This window comes from Pristis pectinata, chromosome 9, assembly GCF_009764475.1.
Source record: "Pristis pectinata isolate sPriPec2 chromosome 9, sPriPec2.1.pri, whole genome shotgun sequence".
NCBI classification, from domain to species: Eukaryota; Metazoa; Chordata; class Chondrichthyes; order Rhinopristiformes; family Pristidae; genus Pristis; species Pristis pectinata.
The window spans coordinates 100,274,611-100,293,497 of NC_067413.1; the positions used below are offsets into that span (position 1 = coordinate 100,274,611).

At 40.2% G+C, this 18,887-nt stretch overlaps 1 protein-coding gene across 9 annotated transcripts in view; it reads left to right on the forward strand.

Moving 5' to 3' along the window:
* Positions 1–18,887, forward strand: part of ndufaf6 (NADH:ubiquinone oxidoreductase complex assembly factor 6) — a 30,558-nt gene extending 11,671 nt beyond the window's left edge. For 5 of the 9 annotated variants that reach the window (XR_007956878.1, XR_007956880.1, XR_007956873.1 and 2 more), the window contains 7 exons: positions 536–592; positions 4,783–4,885; positions 5,414–5,547; positions 9,049–9,150; positions 9,402–9,458; positions 12,499–12,680; positions 14,977–17,129. Coding sequence is in view for 1 of the 9 variants with exons in the window: in XM_052022925.1 (XP_051878885.1) it covers positions 536–592; positions 4,783–4,885; positions 5,414–5,547; positions 9,049–9,150; positions 9,402–9,458; positions 12,499–12,627 (582 nt within the window). In the remaining 8 variants the exon portion in view is untranslated. Of the gene's footprint in view, positions 1–535; positions 593–4,782; positions 4,886–5,413; positions 5,548–9,048; positions 9,151–9,401; positions 9,459–12,498; positions 14,065–14,976; positions 17,130–17,522 lie in introns of those variants that run through there. The other 4 variants (XR_007956874.1, XR_007956875.1, XR_007956876.1 and 1 more) reach the window with 4 other exon arrangements.

An 18,887-nucleotide genomic window follows, 5' to 3' on the forward strand; every position in this document is an offset into this window, starting at 1 on the left:
TTGTCTTTTAGACAGGGGTTCCAATTCCTTCATGGCAGCTGGGAATTTAAATTCAAGTAATTTAAATTCCAAAAAAAAATTCAACTCAACTGGTTCACTTGTGTCCTTCTGGGATAGAGATCTGTCAGTTTTCCTGGTTTGGCTTAAATTGATTGTGTTGTCTCCGAACTGCCTCCTCGGTTCAGGGGTGATAAAGGATGGGTAATAAGTACTGGCATTGCCAGGATATCCATGTCCTGTAAACAAATAAAAAGCTGTCATCCGGAGAATAAACTATTATTGCAATTTGACGCATTTAATGTGGATGTAGTTGACACAAACACAACAAAAATATGATAGCAGTTGAAAAGAATTTTCTTCATCAAATTCCTTGAGATGTTAGCCAGTGCAAAATATTTTAGAAGTGGAAAATTCAGCACAAGTGTGTATGCTGCTTTGGAAATTGTCAAATTGTAAATGTTCATTTCCATTACTTTAGAAAAGGAAATAGTTATGCCTGTGCCCTTTTTTATATTCTGTATTTTGGCATTGCTAGGCAGTAAGAAAACACAAGCTGACCAAGCGATGGTTTCTGAGAATTATAGATGAAAGGGTAAGTATCCTTTGTTATTTAACTACCTTGCAGCCAAGTAACCCCAGTATTCCAATACTAAGTAGTTAAAGACCGTCAGTTATCATGGTGTCTCTTAATCTTCACATTTTGTCACGTTCTCTGCTGTGCCACCAGATGGAGTACTTCTGTCTCACCCACAGTCCCATCTCATGACGAGAGAGGTAGTGAGACCCAGCTAACAGAAAACACATCTATTGTAATCCGTCATGGAATATTACATTTTTAAAGCATATTGGTAATAGCATGGATGGGATATTTTTAGTTGATTATTTTTTTTTGATGTACATAAACAGATATGAGAGTTGGAGGGTGAAATGTCAAATTTGGCAGAAGACACCAAATCTTGTCCAGTTAATATCGAGAGGGGTAGAATAGACTGCAGAAACATAGACACCTAATAAAATTGGCAAAAAAGTGTCAGATGAGTGTGGTTAGATACAGATCAAATGCAATGGGTATAGAGGGTGTACAGACCTGAGTGTATATGTACATAAACCTTGGAAGGTAGCAGGACATGTTGAGGGAGTGGTTGGTAAAGCACAAGGGATCCTGGGTTTCGTAAACAGGGCGACAGATGACAAAAGCAGGGAGGATATGCTGAAACTTTATAAAAACATTGATTAGATCTCAACTGGAGTATTATAATAAAATGTTGGTCCCTAAACTTTAGGAAGAATGTGAAGGCTCCAGAGGGTGTGCAGAAGAGATTTCATAGAATGGTTCCATGCATGAGAGGTTTCATTTACAATGTTAGAATGTGGATGCATTGGTTGTTCTCTCCAGAGCACAAAAGGTTGGGGAATTTTGATTGAAGTGTGTGAGATTGAGTTTAGATAGGACAAATGGAAAGAAGCTGTTCCCATTAGCAGATGGTTCATGTTCCAGAGGACACAGATTCATAGTGATGAGTGAAAACCATGTAATTAAAACTTTTTACGCAGAATAGTTATGATTTAGAGGACTCTGCCTCGTGAGGATGGTAGAAGCAATTGGGATTTTAAAAAGTGAGACACGAGGCTGCAGACGCTGGAATCTGGAGCAATAAAACCTGCTGGAGGAACTCAGCAGGTCGAGCAGCATCTGAGGGGGGAGGAATTGTTGATGTTTCAGGGGGGAGGAATTGTTGATGTTTCAGGTGGAAACCCTGCATCAGGACTGAATGGAAAGGGGAGATAGTCAGTATAAAGAAGGAGGGGCAGCGGTGACATGGGCCAGAGGTGATCGGTGGACCCAGGAGGAGTGAAGGTTGATGGGGAGATTGAGCCAGGGAGTGGTGGAGTTGGGACACAGATGCAGGTGGATGATAGATGAAGGCAGACAAATAGAGGCAGATGGAGCCAGCTGGTGGGAGGGTGATAAGCAGGAACACAAAGGCTAGCAGTGCTGGAGTCTGATAAGGAAGGTGATGTTGGGAACCATTCAGGGAGAAGTGAAGGGCAGATGGGATCAGATGCTGGGGGGACAGGGTGGAGGGTGAAATGTGTGGGTAGCAGGAGGATGGAACCAAGAGGGAGAGGGGTGGAATGGGACTGGGAGACCAATTTGTCCGTAATAGCCATCCTGAGCTCCCTGTCCATCCTTGGCCTTCTCCACTGCCAGGGTAAGGAACAAGACCTCATTCCGCTTGGGTAGTCCACAACTCGATAATATGAACAGTGAATGCTTTCTCCCACCACCCTCCTCTCCCAAAACATCGACAATTCTTCCCTTCCCCGACCCACAGATGCTGTTTGACTTGCTGAGTTCCTGCAGTCGATTGTTTGTTGCTTTAAGCGAATTGGGTCAACATTTTGAGGAAATAACATAGAACATTACAGCACAGACAGGCCCTTCAGCCCATAATATTGTGCCGACATTTTATCCTGCTCTAAGATGTATCTAACCCTTCCCTCCCACATAGCCCTCCATTTTTCTGTCATCCATGTGCCTATCTAGGAGTCTCTTAAGTGCCCCAAATGTATCTGCCTCTACCACCTCTGCTGGCACCCACCACTCTGTGCTCTTAAACAAAAAAACAACTTACCTCTGACATCACCCTTATACCTTCCTCCAATCACCTTAAAATTATGCCCCCTCGTGTTAGCCATTGTCGCCCTGGGAAAAAGTCTCTGACTGTCCACTCGATCTATGCCTCTTATCATCATGTACACCTCTATCAAGTCACCTCTCATTCTCCTCTCTAAAGAGAAAAGCCCTAACTTACTCAACCTATCCTCATAAGACATGCTCTCCAATCCAGGCAGCATCCTGGTAAATCTCCTCTGCACCCTCTCTAAAGCTTCCACATCCTTCCTATAATGAGGCAACTAGAACTGAACACAATACTCCAAGTGTGGTCTAACCAGTGTTCTATAGAGCTGCAACATTACCTCGTGTCTCTTGAACTCAGTACCCTGACTAATGAAGGCCAACTCACCATACACCTTCTTAACAACCCCATTGACCTATGTGGCAACCTTGAGGGATCTGGGGACATGGACCCCGAGATCCCTCTGTTCCTCCACACTGCTAAGAGTCCTGCCATTAACCTTGTATTCTGCCTTCAAGTTTGATCTCCTGAAGTGTATCACTTCACACTTTTCTGGGTTGAACTCCATCTGCCGCTTCTCAGCCCAGCTCTGCATCCTATCAATGTCCTGTTGTGACCTACAGCAACCTTCTACACTATCCACAACACCACCAACCTTTATATCATCAGCAAACTTACTAACCCACCCTTCCACATCCTCATCGAAGTCATTTATAAAAATCAGAAAGAGCAGGGATCCCAGAACAGATCCCTGTGGAACATCACTGGTCACTGACCTCCAGGCAGAATATGCTCCATCTACAACCAGACTCTGTCTTCTATGGGTGAGCCAATCCTGAATCCACACAGCCAAGTTTCCCTGGATCCCATGCCTCCTGACTTTCTGAATGAACCTTCCATGAGGAACCTTATCAAATGCCTTACTAAAATCCATGTACACCATATCCACTGCTCTACCTTCATCAATGTGCTTTGTCACATCCTCAAAGATTTCAATCAGGCTTATGAGGTACAACCTGCCTTTCACAGCACCATGCTGACTGTCCCTAATCAGCCTATGCTTCTCCAAGAAGAGTGCAGGGTTACAAGGAAATAACAGTACAATGGGAATGGATGAATTCCTTGCAAAGATGGGCTGAATAACCTCTTTCTGTACTGCAGCAATCTATAAATTCTGTAGCCTCTGAGGTCATTGTTAAGAGACAAAGCATATGTTTGGCACCAGAATCCATTTTTTGTTATAGCTTTCCTATTTCAACTACTGCATTGGTTTTCTTTGGTGGGTTGTGGGGGGGGGAAGAGTAAGATGAAGTTTGTGTGTGTGTTAAGAACGATGTGGCAATTTAGAAAAATTACTTAGCAAAATATGGAAGATGTGCAAACAATGGGAACAGTTCCTCTAAAGCTCCTGTGCTATGCCTCCAATTACTTTTATACATCATGAACTTCAGCATTTGCGTGGAGTGCAAGGTGAAATGTAGAACGTGCACTTTACTCTTTTCACGTGCTTGTATCTACTTCAAGCTTAATGAGGGTGAATTTCTCCCCTCTTGTAGCCATGAAGGGCTTGCATCAAACAAATTGGGGCAGGTGTTGGTATATGTAAAGCTGCTGCACAAACTGCTACTGCCTCAGTATTGAATGTGCGCATCAATTCAGCATTACCATCGCTAAAGTGAAGAATATTATTCCAAGGATGTACTTGGTGTTTTGTTAATATCCAATGAGGGAACTCTACATGCAGAGAATTGACCAAGTTGTCAATAAGATATATTCCATTCCCTTCTGGTAATTCCCTCACTTTGACACAAACATGTAACAAAAACAAAGGGTCTCGACCTGAAATGTCGAGTGTTTATTTCCCTCCATAGATGCTGCCTGACCTGCTGAGTTCCGCCAGCACTTTGTGTGTTGCTCCAGGTTCCGGCATCTCTTGTCTCAATCAAACAACTAATGAAGTGCTTCACCGTTGCTGCTGATTGCTCATGCTCTAAATTCCATACAAACTACCAGCAAAAGTATACGGTGCCAGTGGACTTTGTGCTCCTGAATAATATTGATAATAAAATAAATGGTGTTTCTTGTACTTTGTATCACTGAATTTTTATTATGAAGCTTATTTCAAAATGGTGAATTTCAGGAAAAGAATTTGAATGAGAAAGCATACAGAAATATCCAAGAACTAGAAACCTATGCAGAGAATGCTCAGTCATCATTCATCTACCTTCTCTTGGAAGTATTGGGTAAGAATACATTTTATAAACTTTGATTCTTTAACTGAGTTTTAAAAATTATTTTTCTCTAAGAAATCCAAATTTACTTTGTTAAATGTTAGTGTTTTTGCATAAGAACAGAAGTTATTTGCAGCCTGATGGCGCTTGGGTATCTAAACTCCATCTGTATAAAACCTACTCCAGGGGTAAATTACAATACCCAATTAACTGGAGTATTCAGCCTTTCTCTTGACTGGAACCCTCACATGGGCCATCACTGAACTCAGAGGACACATGGTATAACTGTGCCTTGTGCCTTCATTTGCTGAAGGTTAGAACAAGCAATATCTGTAAAACTGATGCAGGGCAACTTGTAACATTTTAATATCACGTTATCATATTCGAAAGTATGATACGATCTCCCAGAACCCCGTGATGCAGTGGTTTTGCTGTTGTGCATGACTTCTCATCACACTTAGCTTTTCAGACTTTGTTTTCAACTGCATTCATCCTTGGTGGTGTAGTATTAGTACTCAGCTGTATCTGTTTCTCCAACAGGTGTAAGGGATATCCATGCTGATCATGCAGCTAGTCATATTGGAAAAGCTCAGGGAATAGTGACGTGTCTACGGGCAACTCCCTATCACAGTATGCAACGCAAAGTTTACCTCCCATTGGACATTTGCCTGCTGGTAATTTTAAATACATTTCACTTTTGGAAAATAATCCATTGTCTAAGTATTTTAAACAAGATAAAAACAATATCTTTGTTTAAAGAATGGTACAAATAATTAGTTGCATTTCCTCAAGGGGGTTGTGTTTATGTACAGATCTATGGGTTAACTTCATCTCAGAGACACCTCTCTGGCTCTGCCAATCAAAAATGAAATGGTCTCCGGATTAATGCCAAAGATGACACCAAATTTGGCAGAATATATTCGTGGCTTGACCATTTTTTAAAGTCGAGGGGTAAAACGTCTTTGATATAATGTCATTGAAGAGTGTTTGTAAATATTGTGCTAAGAATTCAGCAAGTGTGTGAATTCCGTGCAAAGGGCAAGGATGTGGTGGTGCTTTCCTTCGATGCTTATAGGGTTCATGTGATTAAATTTTTCTCCATTGTTTTAGATGCTAGTGCAAGTTAGTTTGTAGAAATTAATGACCTCACAATCTACCTCATTATGGCCTTGAACCTTATTGTCCGCCTGCACTGCACTTTCTCTGTAACTGTAACACTTTATTCTGCATTCTGTATTGTTTTACTGTGTACTACCTCAATGCACTGTGTAATGGATTGATCTGTATGAACAGTATGCAAGGCAAGTTTTTCACTGTACCTCGGTACGTGTGACAATAAACTAATTTACCAATTTAATGTTAGCTAAGATGAAAGCAACTACAATACATGACTGATAATCTACTGTCTGACCTTTGGGCATCTGGCTCAGCAGGTGATGTTGGTACTTTCCACTCGCCAGCTCCACCGTTGCCATGTTCCTGTTCAATCATCAGGTCCCTGGTTCCCATGCTCTCCGATCACTTCCCTTGCTTGAAACTAATAAGGTCCACTGAAATGTATTTACTCTATAACATCTTTCAACAAAAGTGAATTGAGTGTGTATTGCAATATTAATAAAACAAAATCCCATAGTCTGGAAAATCTGCTGGTCTGGCACCATCCGAGTGCCGAGTGTGTTAAATTAACACAGCTTCACTGCAGATTGTGCCTGTTCTGAGAGTTTATGGGTAGAGAGATTGTCCCAGGCAAACACAATTGTAGCAAGTATCTCTGCCTCAACTCTTTCCGGCAAGTTGGAGTGTGAGTTGGAAATACTCTTGCATGCAAACAAAGAGGAATGTGGAGAGTCCACCTGGGAGGTGTTGAATGGTTTTAAATATTTTGAATGATTTTTGAAATTACCTAAATTAGATGTTTGAAAAGTTTCAAAGACTATAATTGTGATGAAATGGACAGACAAGAAGTCAAATCTGTTGGTTTTACCTTAACTGAGGAGGTGTAGCCTGCCGACATGAGAAATGTGAAACGTGCATTGTGTATGATTAATGACACAGATATTACCCATGAATGTTTTTTAAAGACCTAGTTTCAAATAGTAATGGCAGTATCATAACTATATGTGCATATCTACTAATCTAGTTTATCTAAAGTGGTGACAGCATGCTTGTATGATAAATGGCAATAAATTTGTACATTATTTTTCTTGAATCCTGTGTCCTAAATTCAATTGTTGCTGCATTTAAAAGATTTGTACAGGGCCCTCAGTTCTAAAAATTTAAGGAAGCTATCCAAGGGCCGTAGACTATGTGATGTTGCTAAGGAGTTTTTGAAATTAGGGCATAATGCTTGGAAAAAGTTGAGCATCAGTAGAGAGTGAGTAGAAAAAAGTAATCCAGAGTTTGAAAAACAAAATTAGGACATGGCTGGAGAAAATTTGCGCTGGGTGATGGAGAACTAATGAGGCTGAGCACTGGTGAAGGTTTGATGTACAGTATCTTTAGTGAGAGAAGACTTGAATGATAGATTTCTGAATTGTGCTAAGATTGTGAAAAAGAGGAAGTGGATACATAATTCATTTGTGAAATTAATTCTGGAGTTAAGTCAGGTTTTGACCACTGAAGGAGGAGGAGCTGTGGAAGCGGGATATGGCCGGAGCTGGGAAAGTTTAATTTTGTCTTATCTGATGCAGGATAGGTGAATACTTTGTTTTTTGACCACATTGATTGGCTTAACAGGAACTGGAGTCCAAAATAACACATCTGGAAGCACTCCTAACATTTTACTAGGAAGATAGCTTTGCTGCTATTGGTGAATAAAACCTACAATCTTTTGAACATTCCTAAAATCTGTAACTTTTGTTTTAATTTCTCATCTTCTCTAACTCATTGATGTTCACCATTGATGGGCAACTCAATCTTGTAGTTTCTCCTAAGCATCATATTAAATGATTGGTGACTAGATGTTTGACCAAGTGCTGATACACTAAAACTTGTTTTGAAATATGAATGCTTGTTCATTAATGTGTTTGATTTAATGTTACTTCCAGTTGGTATTTAGATGAATACAGCAGTTGGTTTGGCAAATTTAATTTAATGTGAGTGTGGTTTCACATTTCTCAACATAATTTTTAATGGAAAGAATTAATGGCCAGAATTTTTGTGGGAACTATTGTCGGTTCTGTGCAGAATTGTTGGTATTTCCCGTGTTGGTGCTGCTGAAGAGGATCCCCACTTTTATAAACATGAACCCAAAAGTAACCTGCAAGTCCTGAAGCTGTTGTCTGTATTTTGTCAGCCTTTAAAAGTGTGGTATTTCCCCAATGTTTATGCTGGGGAATCTGCCATCAGAATGTACCCCAGAGTAGACCTGACATGGGAACAGCATCTTCATACGTCTGACTCGAAAGGAAAGGTTATGAGTGACAAAAGATATTAGGTCATTTACATTTTTATGAATTATTTGATTTTAGGTAAATATTTATTTTAAATGTTTTTTTTATTTAATTTGTTTTTCAGTTATCAATATTCTTGGCTGTCAGACATTTGGCAGCATGAAGTTTTTTGGCATGTTTGACAGCCTGCTAAACTGCAATGTGTGGCTTAGCAACCTGCCAGATTATTTATTTTCTCTCAGCTGTTTTGTACGTGGAGTTTGAAACTAGAAAAAGATTTGGTCCTAAAATGTTAATAGCTGGTGTGAGAGGGTGGGGGGGGGAAGTGTCCAATTTCTAAAATGGTACCAAAGCTCCTGAGCTGCTTGTACTTTATATTAGGCACTGATGGAGGAAATGGAAGAAGATAATTCTAAAGAGGAATTTAGACATTGAGAAGAGGAAATGTCTTCTGGGATGACCTACTGTACATTGGTATATTTTCAGCACAGGTATTTTGAACCTAGTAAGAGAGCCTTGTGCTACATGTCATCATACAGGAAGCTTAATATAGCTTCTAACTGAGTAAGAGATTGTTGCCATACTGCACAACGTGGGGCTGGATGATATTAGTCAATGACTACTTTTTGGTATAAAAATGGAAAACACTGGAAGCATTCAGCAGGTCAGGTAGCAGCTGTTGAAGAAAAAACAGTCAGTGTTTAAATTCTGGGACCCCTTGTCAGAACTACTTTTTGTACTGTGTTCTAGTCTGTTAAATTTGCTTTGGTTTTATTCTTCCAGCATGGTGCATCACAAGAAGATTTTATTCGGGGAAATCGTGAAAAGCGTGTGAGGGATGTGGTATTTGATGTTGCAAGTCAGGCTCATGTTCACCTTGAACACGTAGGTACTTTTGTTATTTTAATTATTTTACTGTTTCAGTGTCCCACAACCCCACCTCCAGCTGTGGGACACTGCCTTGTTGGCATGTCTCTCTTCTCTCCTGTATGTTCTCTGCTCAGTGTTTTGAACATCCTAATTTGTTCTTTCCTTCCATTTTTCTTTTTCAATTTGCTTTTAACTTACATTTTTTTAAAGTTACTGGAATTGTTATTGCCAACAGATGAAATATTCTTTAACTTCTGTTTTTTCAGGCCAGATCCTTTTGTAAAAATGTCCCTTTGAGGGCCTGCCCAGCATTTTTGCAAACGGTAAGTTATTTAGAGTCATAGAGCACTACAGCACAGAAACAGGCTCTTCGGCCCATCTAGTCCATGCCGCCTGAACTTCTGCCTAACCCTATCTACCTGCACCTGGACCAAACCCCCCCACCATTCATGTACCTATCCAAATTTAAATGTTACAATTGAAACTGCATCCACCACTTCCGCTGGCAGCTCGGTCCACACTCGCACCACCCTCTGAGTGAAGAAATTTCCCCTCAGATTCCCCTTAAGTATTTCACCTTTCACCCTAAACCTATGTCCTCCTAGTTCTAGTCTCACCCGACCTTAGGGGGAAAAAGCCTGCATGCATTCACCCTATCTATACCCTTCATAATTGTGTATACCTCTAAAAGATCGCGCCTCATTCTCCTGCGCTCCAGGGAATAAAGTCCTAACCTATTCAGCCTTTCCCAATAACTCAGGTCCTCAAGTCCCAGCGACATCCTTGTAAATTTTCTCTGCACTCTTTCAAACTTATTGATATCTTTCCTGTAGGTAAGTGACCAGAACTGCACACAATACTCTAAATTCAGCCTCACCAACGTCTTGTACAACTTCAACATAACATCCCAATTCCTGTACTCAATGCCCTGATTTATGAAGGCCAGTGTGTCAAAAGCTCTTTACGACTGTGTCTACTTGTGACGCCATTTTCAAGGAACTATGGATCTGTATTCCCAGGTCCCTTTGTTCTACCGCACACCTCAGAGCTCTACCATTCACTGTGTAAGTCTTACCCTGGTTAGTCCTCCCAAAGTGCATCACCTCACACTTGTCTGCATTAAATTCCATCTGCCATTTTTCAGCCCATTGCCCCAGTTGGTCTGCAAGCTTTGATAATTTTCCTCGCTGTCCACTACTCCCCCAGTCTTGGTGTCATCTGCAAATTTGCTGATCCAGTTTACCACATTATCATCTAAATCATTTATACTAATATTATATAAACAATAACGAACCCAGCACCAATCCCCGTGGCACACCACTAGACACAGGCCTCCAGTCAGACAGACGACCATCTACTACCACTCTCTGGCTTCTCCCGCCAAGCTGATGTTGAATCCCATTGACTACTTCATCCTGAATGCCAAGCAAGTTAACCTTCTGGACCAACCTCCCATGTGGTACTTTGTCAAAGGCCTTGCTAAAGTCCATGTAGGCAACATCCACCACCTTTCCCTCTTTGACCTCTTGGTAACTTCCTCAAAGCTCTAAGGTTGGTTAGACGTGAACTACCATGCACAGAGCAATGTTGACTATCCCTAATCAGGCCCTGTCTATCCAAATACCTGTATATCCTGTCCCTTAGAATACCTTCCAGTAATTTAGGAATGACTGACACCAGGCTCACTGGCCTCTAATTTCCGGGCTTATTCTTGGAGTCTTTCTTGAACAACATTAGCTATCCTCCAGTCCTCCAGCACCTCACCCGTGGCTAGGGACATTTTAAATATCTCTGCCAGGGCCCCTGCAGTTTCTGCACTAGCGTCCCACGAGGTCTGAGGGGACTCCTTGTCGGGCCCTGGGGATTTATTCACCTTAATTCGCCTCAAGACAACCAGCACCACCTCTTCCGTAATCTGGATATGGTCCATGACCTTACTATTCTTATACCTCAGTTCTATAGTCTCTGTGTCTGTCTCCAGAGTAAATAATGCTTAGAAATTTTTTTTGCATCCTTCTTTCTGAACTTCATTTTGCTGTTATGTGCTACAGCTCCCAGATTTGTGCTGATCTTTCCCTGAAGACAAATTGAGTTTCAGCTCCTGCCACTGTACCAAAATGCTCTTGTCAAAATCACGGGTCATTGGGTGCCATTAAAGCAATCTATCTCTTCTCGTAGCCCTCAACTAGTTTGGAGTCTTTGAAACAGTCGGGATGTATCATTCTTCTCCAGTTCCTTTTCAGCAAGAACTAAATGGGCAAGTTTGATGGATGGTTCTATTCTTATCAATCCAGCTGCAGCCAGAGTCATCTGCAATGGCTTCCCCTTCCTGATTCTAAACTGTTAACTCTGGTGTCAAAAATCTGTCTTTGCCCCCCTCCTACTTCAGTGCTACTCCCTGACATTATCAGGACATGGTGTTGTTTTCTGTATGAACACTGACCTGCAGCTCCACCCCATTACCACCCCTCTGACTGTTTAAATTACTTGTCTGACACTTAACACTAAATGATCAGAAATTTTCTTCAACTATCAGGGAGCTATATTCTTGCCAGATTCTGTTGCCTGGACACTGACCCCATTTCTCCTCCTGCCAACTGTCTTTTACCAAAGTGAACTGTACATTATGGAATACGTGGATCTAAGATGGTCTAATTGTGTGTGTAACACTGCCCTCCCTTGGTCTTCCTGTTACTAAAACCTCATCTACATCTTTGTTTCCTCCAGGCTAATCTATCTTGTTGCATTCCAAGATGGCCTGCTTTGTTTGGCCATGCTGGGTTTACCCAAAGTTCTCTTCATTGTAATATCCACTCGCCCATCCCCTCCTGTGTCCTCTATCCTTTGCCTACCTTTGGTTAAACAGAAGCATGATTTTAAAAATTCTCATTCTTGTCTTCAAATATCTTCAAATCTATGATTATCCCTAACTATGCTGTCCTAAGCCCTACAACGTTCCATGATATCTACACTTTTCAATTTCTGGCTTGTGAATCTGACTTATTATACGTGGTCTTGCTTAGATCTGACAGAGGTTTGAAATTCCATTCCTAAGTCTCTTCACCTCTTTAATTCAATTCTTTGCAGTGTTCTATAAAGCCTACCTCTGCCCTAATAGCTTTATTTCACTTTGTCAAATCTTATTTTTGAATACATCTTGAATTCAAATAAAGCCATATAAAATATGTAATATTAAAAACTCAGTCACAGGATATGAACTGCTGCTGTCTTTGTGAAGGTACTCCCATGTGTTACTGGCTAGGAGGTTCTAGGCGTGCATTTGAAGGGAACATGGAAGTTGTTTTTGAATTTTTAAAAGAGAACACGACAAAATTTAACACTTATTCAACTTTATTTTCATAGGTTATTCTTGATGACTATTTGAACAAAATTCGTAAAGTGGATTTTGATATATTTCATCCCAGTCTTCAGAAGAGGAATATGATGCTTCCTTTCTACTTGTATATACGTTCTTGGAGGAAAATCTATTAATATTATCAATTTTATAACAAAGTCTAAATGCAGTGGCCAGTTTTTTTTGAAAAGTAAGTATTCAGTACAGAAACAGGATGACATTGTCCCTTTGATCTCTACAACCAGAAGAATTCAGGTTTCTTCTATGCCCTCAATTGTGCAAGAGGAACTGAGTTTGGAGCCATCAATGCTTAATGAATGATCTCAGCATAAAATCGCTTGTAGTTCAGAACTCCTCTATGTTAAGGTTTAAGAGAGAATTAATTCGAACTGTCATCTTGAGTTGTTTCCCTTGTATTCTTTCATCCCACAATTTAATTTTTTTCATTGTAAGTTATTTCTTAGATGGCTTAATCCAAATCATATTTAATAGCTTTCATATATTTAATACTTTGTTTCTGTGAAGCATCAGTCCTATATCAACAAAGTAAATGTCTATATCATAAGCCCTTCCTGATGAGCACATGTCAAGAGTGGTGCAATTTTTCCAAGTCTGTTTGGTAAAATCTGGCAAACTTGCAAAGGACCATGACATTTCTTCCAGTGCAAAAGACACAAGTTACTTGCACTGTGTTGTATATAAAAGAAATAAACAGAAGAAGCTGACCCACCTACAATACCAGAGACATCCCCTAATTAAATTAATCACTATTGTGAGTTTCTACTAATTGAGCCATTTTCTTCAGAGCACTCTTAAATCTCCTTTTGTTCTTTTGGGCAGTATGGGTTTTTAAAGTCCCTTTTGATTATTTAAGACTGGGTTACTTGAGGTGTACCAAACACTTTGATCAAAATATTTTGTGGTAATCCATTTACCTCTTAATCAAACTGTACAAATTATTTAATTTTGAAAGCAATTTTTCAATAAAAAATTACATTCCAAAACTGCTTATACTGGGTTTTGGAATTGGTAATATGCGAGTGAGTTTTAAGTGGAATTAGAAAAAAGATTTTGGGCAAAATTTGTGTCTGAATTATTAATTTCATCCATAGTGAAAACTGATAACATAATTAAGGGGCTACGTGGCAGAAAGAGCCTACACAATCACGGGAAAAAAAGAGCCAGACAAACTAATGATGCTAGACATTGACAGGTTCTCCTGGTCCTGATGGCCTCCTCTACAGGTGTTAAAGGATATGGCTGCAAAGACTGTATACATTGGTTGTAACCTACCAAAATTCCCTGGAATTCTGGAAGGATCCCAAGGGATTGGGAAACTGCAAATGTAATGCCACTATTCAAGAAAGGAGGGTGACAGAGGAAAACTTAGGCGACTTAGCCTAACATCTGTCATTGGAAAATTTTGGATTCCATCATTAATGAAGTAATGGCAGATCATTACTGAAGTCCATATAGACCATATCTACTGCTCTGCCCTCATTGACTTCTTGGTGATTATGATAGTCTGATAATACTATAATATTGTGATAACATTTTATTATAATAAAATATCCTGATTTAGTTAGTTGGGTTTAATTGGGGTGGGGCGGGAGGGGCACAGAAGGGGGTGGAAACGTGACCTTTGGCAAAGTCCAACCTGCCACTGCAGCAAGTGCCTTCTCTCTGAGGCAGCATAACTAAATGATAGTAGTGTGGGTCAGTCAAGCTAGTTTAAGGAAAAAGGAAGAGAACAGTCTGGGGAAATTAAAAGAAAAATTAAAACTGCATCCTACTTTGCAGAAGGTCAGTCAAAATTCATTGGTGGTCAAACCTTGCCCTTGAGGACTAAAAAAAAGTTGAGTACAGTCGTGTGTCATTCTGCAAAGGAAAACAGAGTGAATGTGCTGACCTACCTGAAGCAGCTGTCATTAAGCAGATTGAATACTGGAAAGCAATTAATGGTTGTTCTATTCTAAACGAAAAGACGATATGCTGTTGCTCTGGTCATTTCTGATACCAGTCCTAGATGGTGTTTGTGAGGCTACCTCAAAGGAGCAGTGGTAAAACTTCAACTTCCATCATGAGCACAAGCATTTGGAAGTTTTGTTCAGCCTTTATTCTGTATTAACAGCAAGCTCCCACCCAGTTAGACTCTAGGAGTTCACATGCAGAAAAAGGGGGATTTCTTGTCCTCATGCCAATAAGACTGCATCAGTTTTTTTTTAATGGCTTTTGAAAGATAATGGGGATTTGAAGCCAAAATCTGAATGACTAATTTTTATGAAGTATGAAGTTCCACTGCATCAGATTTTAATTATTGATATAATGTTATGTTTACTTTTTCTTTATTTCTGTATCCTTCTATCTTTATTTATATCCTGCTTGTGAAATGAACTTTCTATTTATTTCCTGCTTGAGACATCACACTTCTCATTAACACTTCTAATTGCTATAGTGATGCACAATTGTTTATCCTGTTCACACAGGTACAGAATCCCCAGGAGAAGATGCAATCTCAAACTGACTTTCTAATCAGAAGTGTTTACCCTATAGAGTAAAAAAAACTGTAGATACTGGAAATCTGAAATAAAAACACATGCTGGAAACACTCAGTTCAGGCAGCATTTGTGGAAAGAGAAATGGAAATAATGTTCAAGATTGAAGAACCTTTGTCAGAATCTGTAGAATGTTTGTGTTTCAGTGGTAATACCATTTGTTCACTGCTTACTGCAAAATCTAGCCCTAACATTCTGCAGTTTATAACTGGTACGGTTTTTTTCATACAATCTCCATATGAACATACGAATTAGAAGCAGGATTAAGTCATTCAGACCCTTGAACTTTCTCTTCCATTTAAAAGGTCATTGCTGATTTGATGGCAGGGGTCATTCACTCTTATGAAGAATCTATCCAGCTGTGCCTTTTGTATATAAAAGAAAGTCCAGTGAAATCTGAAATAACAAAATGTGAGAAATGCTCAGCAGGTCTGTGGGAAGAGAAGCAGAATTAACATTTCAGGTTAGAGTTCTGATCAATGGTCAGTGACCTGAGATTTTTTGTTTCTCCCACCACAGATATTACTTGGTGATTGTTTTCTGTTTTGAATCTCCACGGTAGTGCAGCTAGCAGAGCTGCTGCCTCAGAGCGCCAGAGATCGGCTTCAGTCCTGACCTCTGCTGTCTGTGTGAAGTGACTACGTGGGTTTCCTCTGGGTGCTCTAGTTTTTTCCCACATCCCAAACATGTAGGTTAGTTAGGCACTGTAAATTGCCCCTAGTGTGCAGATAAATAGTAGAATCTGGGGGGAGTTGATGGGAATTTGTGGTAGAATAGGTTGCATGGAAAGTTAGTGGAGGAACTAGGATTGCTCTGTGTTCTGGCATGGGCTTGAAGGGCTGAATGGCCTCTGTGTCCTAAGGGAATATGGAAATGATCCTAATCCACGATGTATGTGTATTATTTATACACAACGTGGATACCTGCTGGAGCATTACTTTTTGCTTTAGAATAAGTTCACGTGGTTGGAATCAAACAGGTGGGAGGAAATTTTGATTAATTTCAGAGAGTTCAGAGGAATTCCTATTGAATGTTGGGAATATGGCAGTGAGGATGGAGCTGTCGGCCTTGCACCCGCTGCCCTCTCACCTGAGACAGGTAAAGTGAAGAGCTATGATATAAAACATTGCTCCTGCCTGCCCCGTGCGGGTCAATAGTTGTATGGAGGAAGGGCCATGGTTAGAGGAGACATGCGAGATGCTGTCCCTGAAGGTAATGCAGATCTGCTCCATCAGGGTGTAATATCACTGTAGCAGTGGATGCAACGGTCGCTGACAAACCATCCTGGATGTTGACAAGAGACTTGTCTGCCTCCTATTGAGATCCAGTTGTGCAAATTTGGAAGGAAAAGCGAAGGTGGGTTGGTTGGTTAATTGGCTGCTGTAAGTTGCTCTTATTGCAGGTGGATGGCGACAGAATCAGGGATGGGAGCGGGTGTATGGGAATGGATGGGGATATGAAAGGGAAAGTGGGGTTGCTATAGATGGATACTTGCTGGCTGGCAGGGATGCAGTGCACTGAAGGGCCTGTTTCTGTGCTGTAAGACTCTCAAATGTTTCACAGAATACCCAAGCTGAAAGATAAGGTGTGAGCCAACAAACAGTGACATCAAATACAAATTCCAAAAGCCTTGCAATAATATTGTGCATGTCACTTACTAAGGATCTGCAATCCCTTAATTAGCCATGAGGCACATTTGAAGTTGTAATGTAGAAAGTGCAGGAGCTAGTGTAAAAATCTGTGTCCAAAATAAGGTCAGACCATAGTAAAAGAAAAAATTGTCATGAAATATAATTAAGGTAATGCCAAAAACACTGTTGGAATTGGTGCTTCTGGCCCATTTGATTTAAATGTTTGTGGACAGATGGGTTTGTTAAAGGAATGGATGAGAGTAACCTTTGAAAGTCGTATTCAGTGTTGAATGAGTGCTATGTTTAATATTCTTTCTGTGATGTTCCTTTCGCATGTGCATCTGCCTCTTGTCTTGGCAATACAATGTTTTCTCCCTCCTGCTCCACCATTGTGACATTTTTCTAATGCAAAGTTATGCGGTAGGCAGTATTTGTCTTTGTGACTGTATTGACCTGGAAGCCACAGAAAAATGTTACAAGATAGGTTTGAATAAATAATTTTGATTAAATTCAACCTGTGTAACCTTATCCCTGCAGGGTAACAGTCTTGCAATCTTCTTGTTCTCTGTGCTGGACAGAAAACACAATTTTGTCATTGTTACAAAAATTGTGTTAATCTAACTGCCTCTTCAGATATTAGTTTTATAATTTATTTTCTTATCCAGGGCTCCAACTTGACATTCTCAACTGAGTAAACTCCAAGCTCCAATTTTATTCATTTGAAAAGCAATTATATGCAAACATGAATCATTATCCGAAACAGGAGTTATTTGTAAACAAAAATCCTTTAAACTCCGAGTAACATGACAGCCTATTAATGATCATTTGCATTTGTTCCCGTTTCAGGTTACCAAACACACAAAAACACTGCATTCACTGAAAACTGTCTTTTGCACTTCAATGAAAATTTGTGATGATTGCAAAAAGACTCAAGATATGCTGTATGCCTTGAACCAGTACTTGGGTTTTGCTGCTTATTCAAAAATTGTGAGAGACGGAAGGCAGGTAACTAGGCTGGTTAGCCTAACATTTATTATTGAATATTAGAATCTTTAGTAAGGAGGTAATAGCAGAATATTTGGGTAGTCAAAATCTGATCAAGCAGATTCAACATGGCTTCAAGAAAGAGGAGTCAACTCTATTAACTTTATTAGTGCTTTGAGTTTTTTTAGCCAAACTGGATGTATTTGGATTTTCAATATGTATTCAACAAAATGCCACACAGTAGGTTACTTTGCGAGATCAGAGCTCAAGGCGTTGGAGGTGATGTATTAGCACGGCGAGAGAAGTGACTAACTAGTAGGAAGTAGTGACCCAGGTTACTGGAACCGAGGGCGGCAGTTTGACTAAAATGCCACCATGCCACATTCACAGTTCTGTTTGATAACTTTAGGTAAAGGGGCTCCCCAGGTTATGAATGACCTGACTTGCGAAAATTCTCCCATACATTTTGAAAGCATTTCTCAAGCAAGCAAAAATAATGAAATGTTTCATGGTATTATCTGGATACAGATAATATTCCATTAGTTTAATCTATGCCTACACATGTGTATTCTCATCTACTTGCTGCCTCTGCAACACCCTCGAATACACGGATATCAGTTTCTAATTGGATGCTGATGAAATCCAGCTCCACCTCAATACCACCTGTATCAAAACCCTTCACTGGTTCTGATTTGACTGTTTGAACTTCAGGAGTGGATGAACAAAACTTTCCCCCAGCTAATGTTCAAAAGATTGAAGCTCTCTCTAGCCCATGACCATCAATACCGCCCCTTCCCCGTCAACTGACTGACTGAGCCAGAACTTGGTGCTCAATTTGATTCCCCAGAAAAGTTCCAGATCATGCTGAGACTCATGTGTCCAGCTCGACCTCTGCTTCACTTCATTTGCTGTTTAAGAACTCATTCATGCCTTTGTTAATTCTACACTTGACTATTCAAATGCCTTCTGTCATTCTGCTGAAAGCCCCATGCACTCATCACCCCTCTGCCTGCTGACCTACTTCAGCTCCCAGCTAAATTATGCCTCAATCAGAAAATTCATATTCTTGTTTTTCAATCCTTTCATGGCCTCATTTCTCTCTACTCCTGTAATATATTCCAGCTGAGATGTCTGCAAACCTCTAATTTATAAATTTTAATTGTAACCTGATTGGTGGCCATGCGTCCAGTTGCCAGGGGCCCTGAGCAACCAGAACTCGTACCAAAC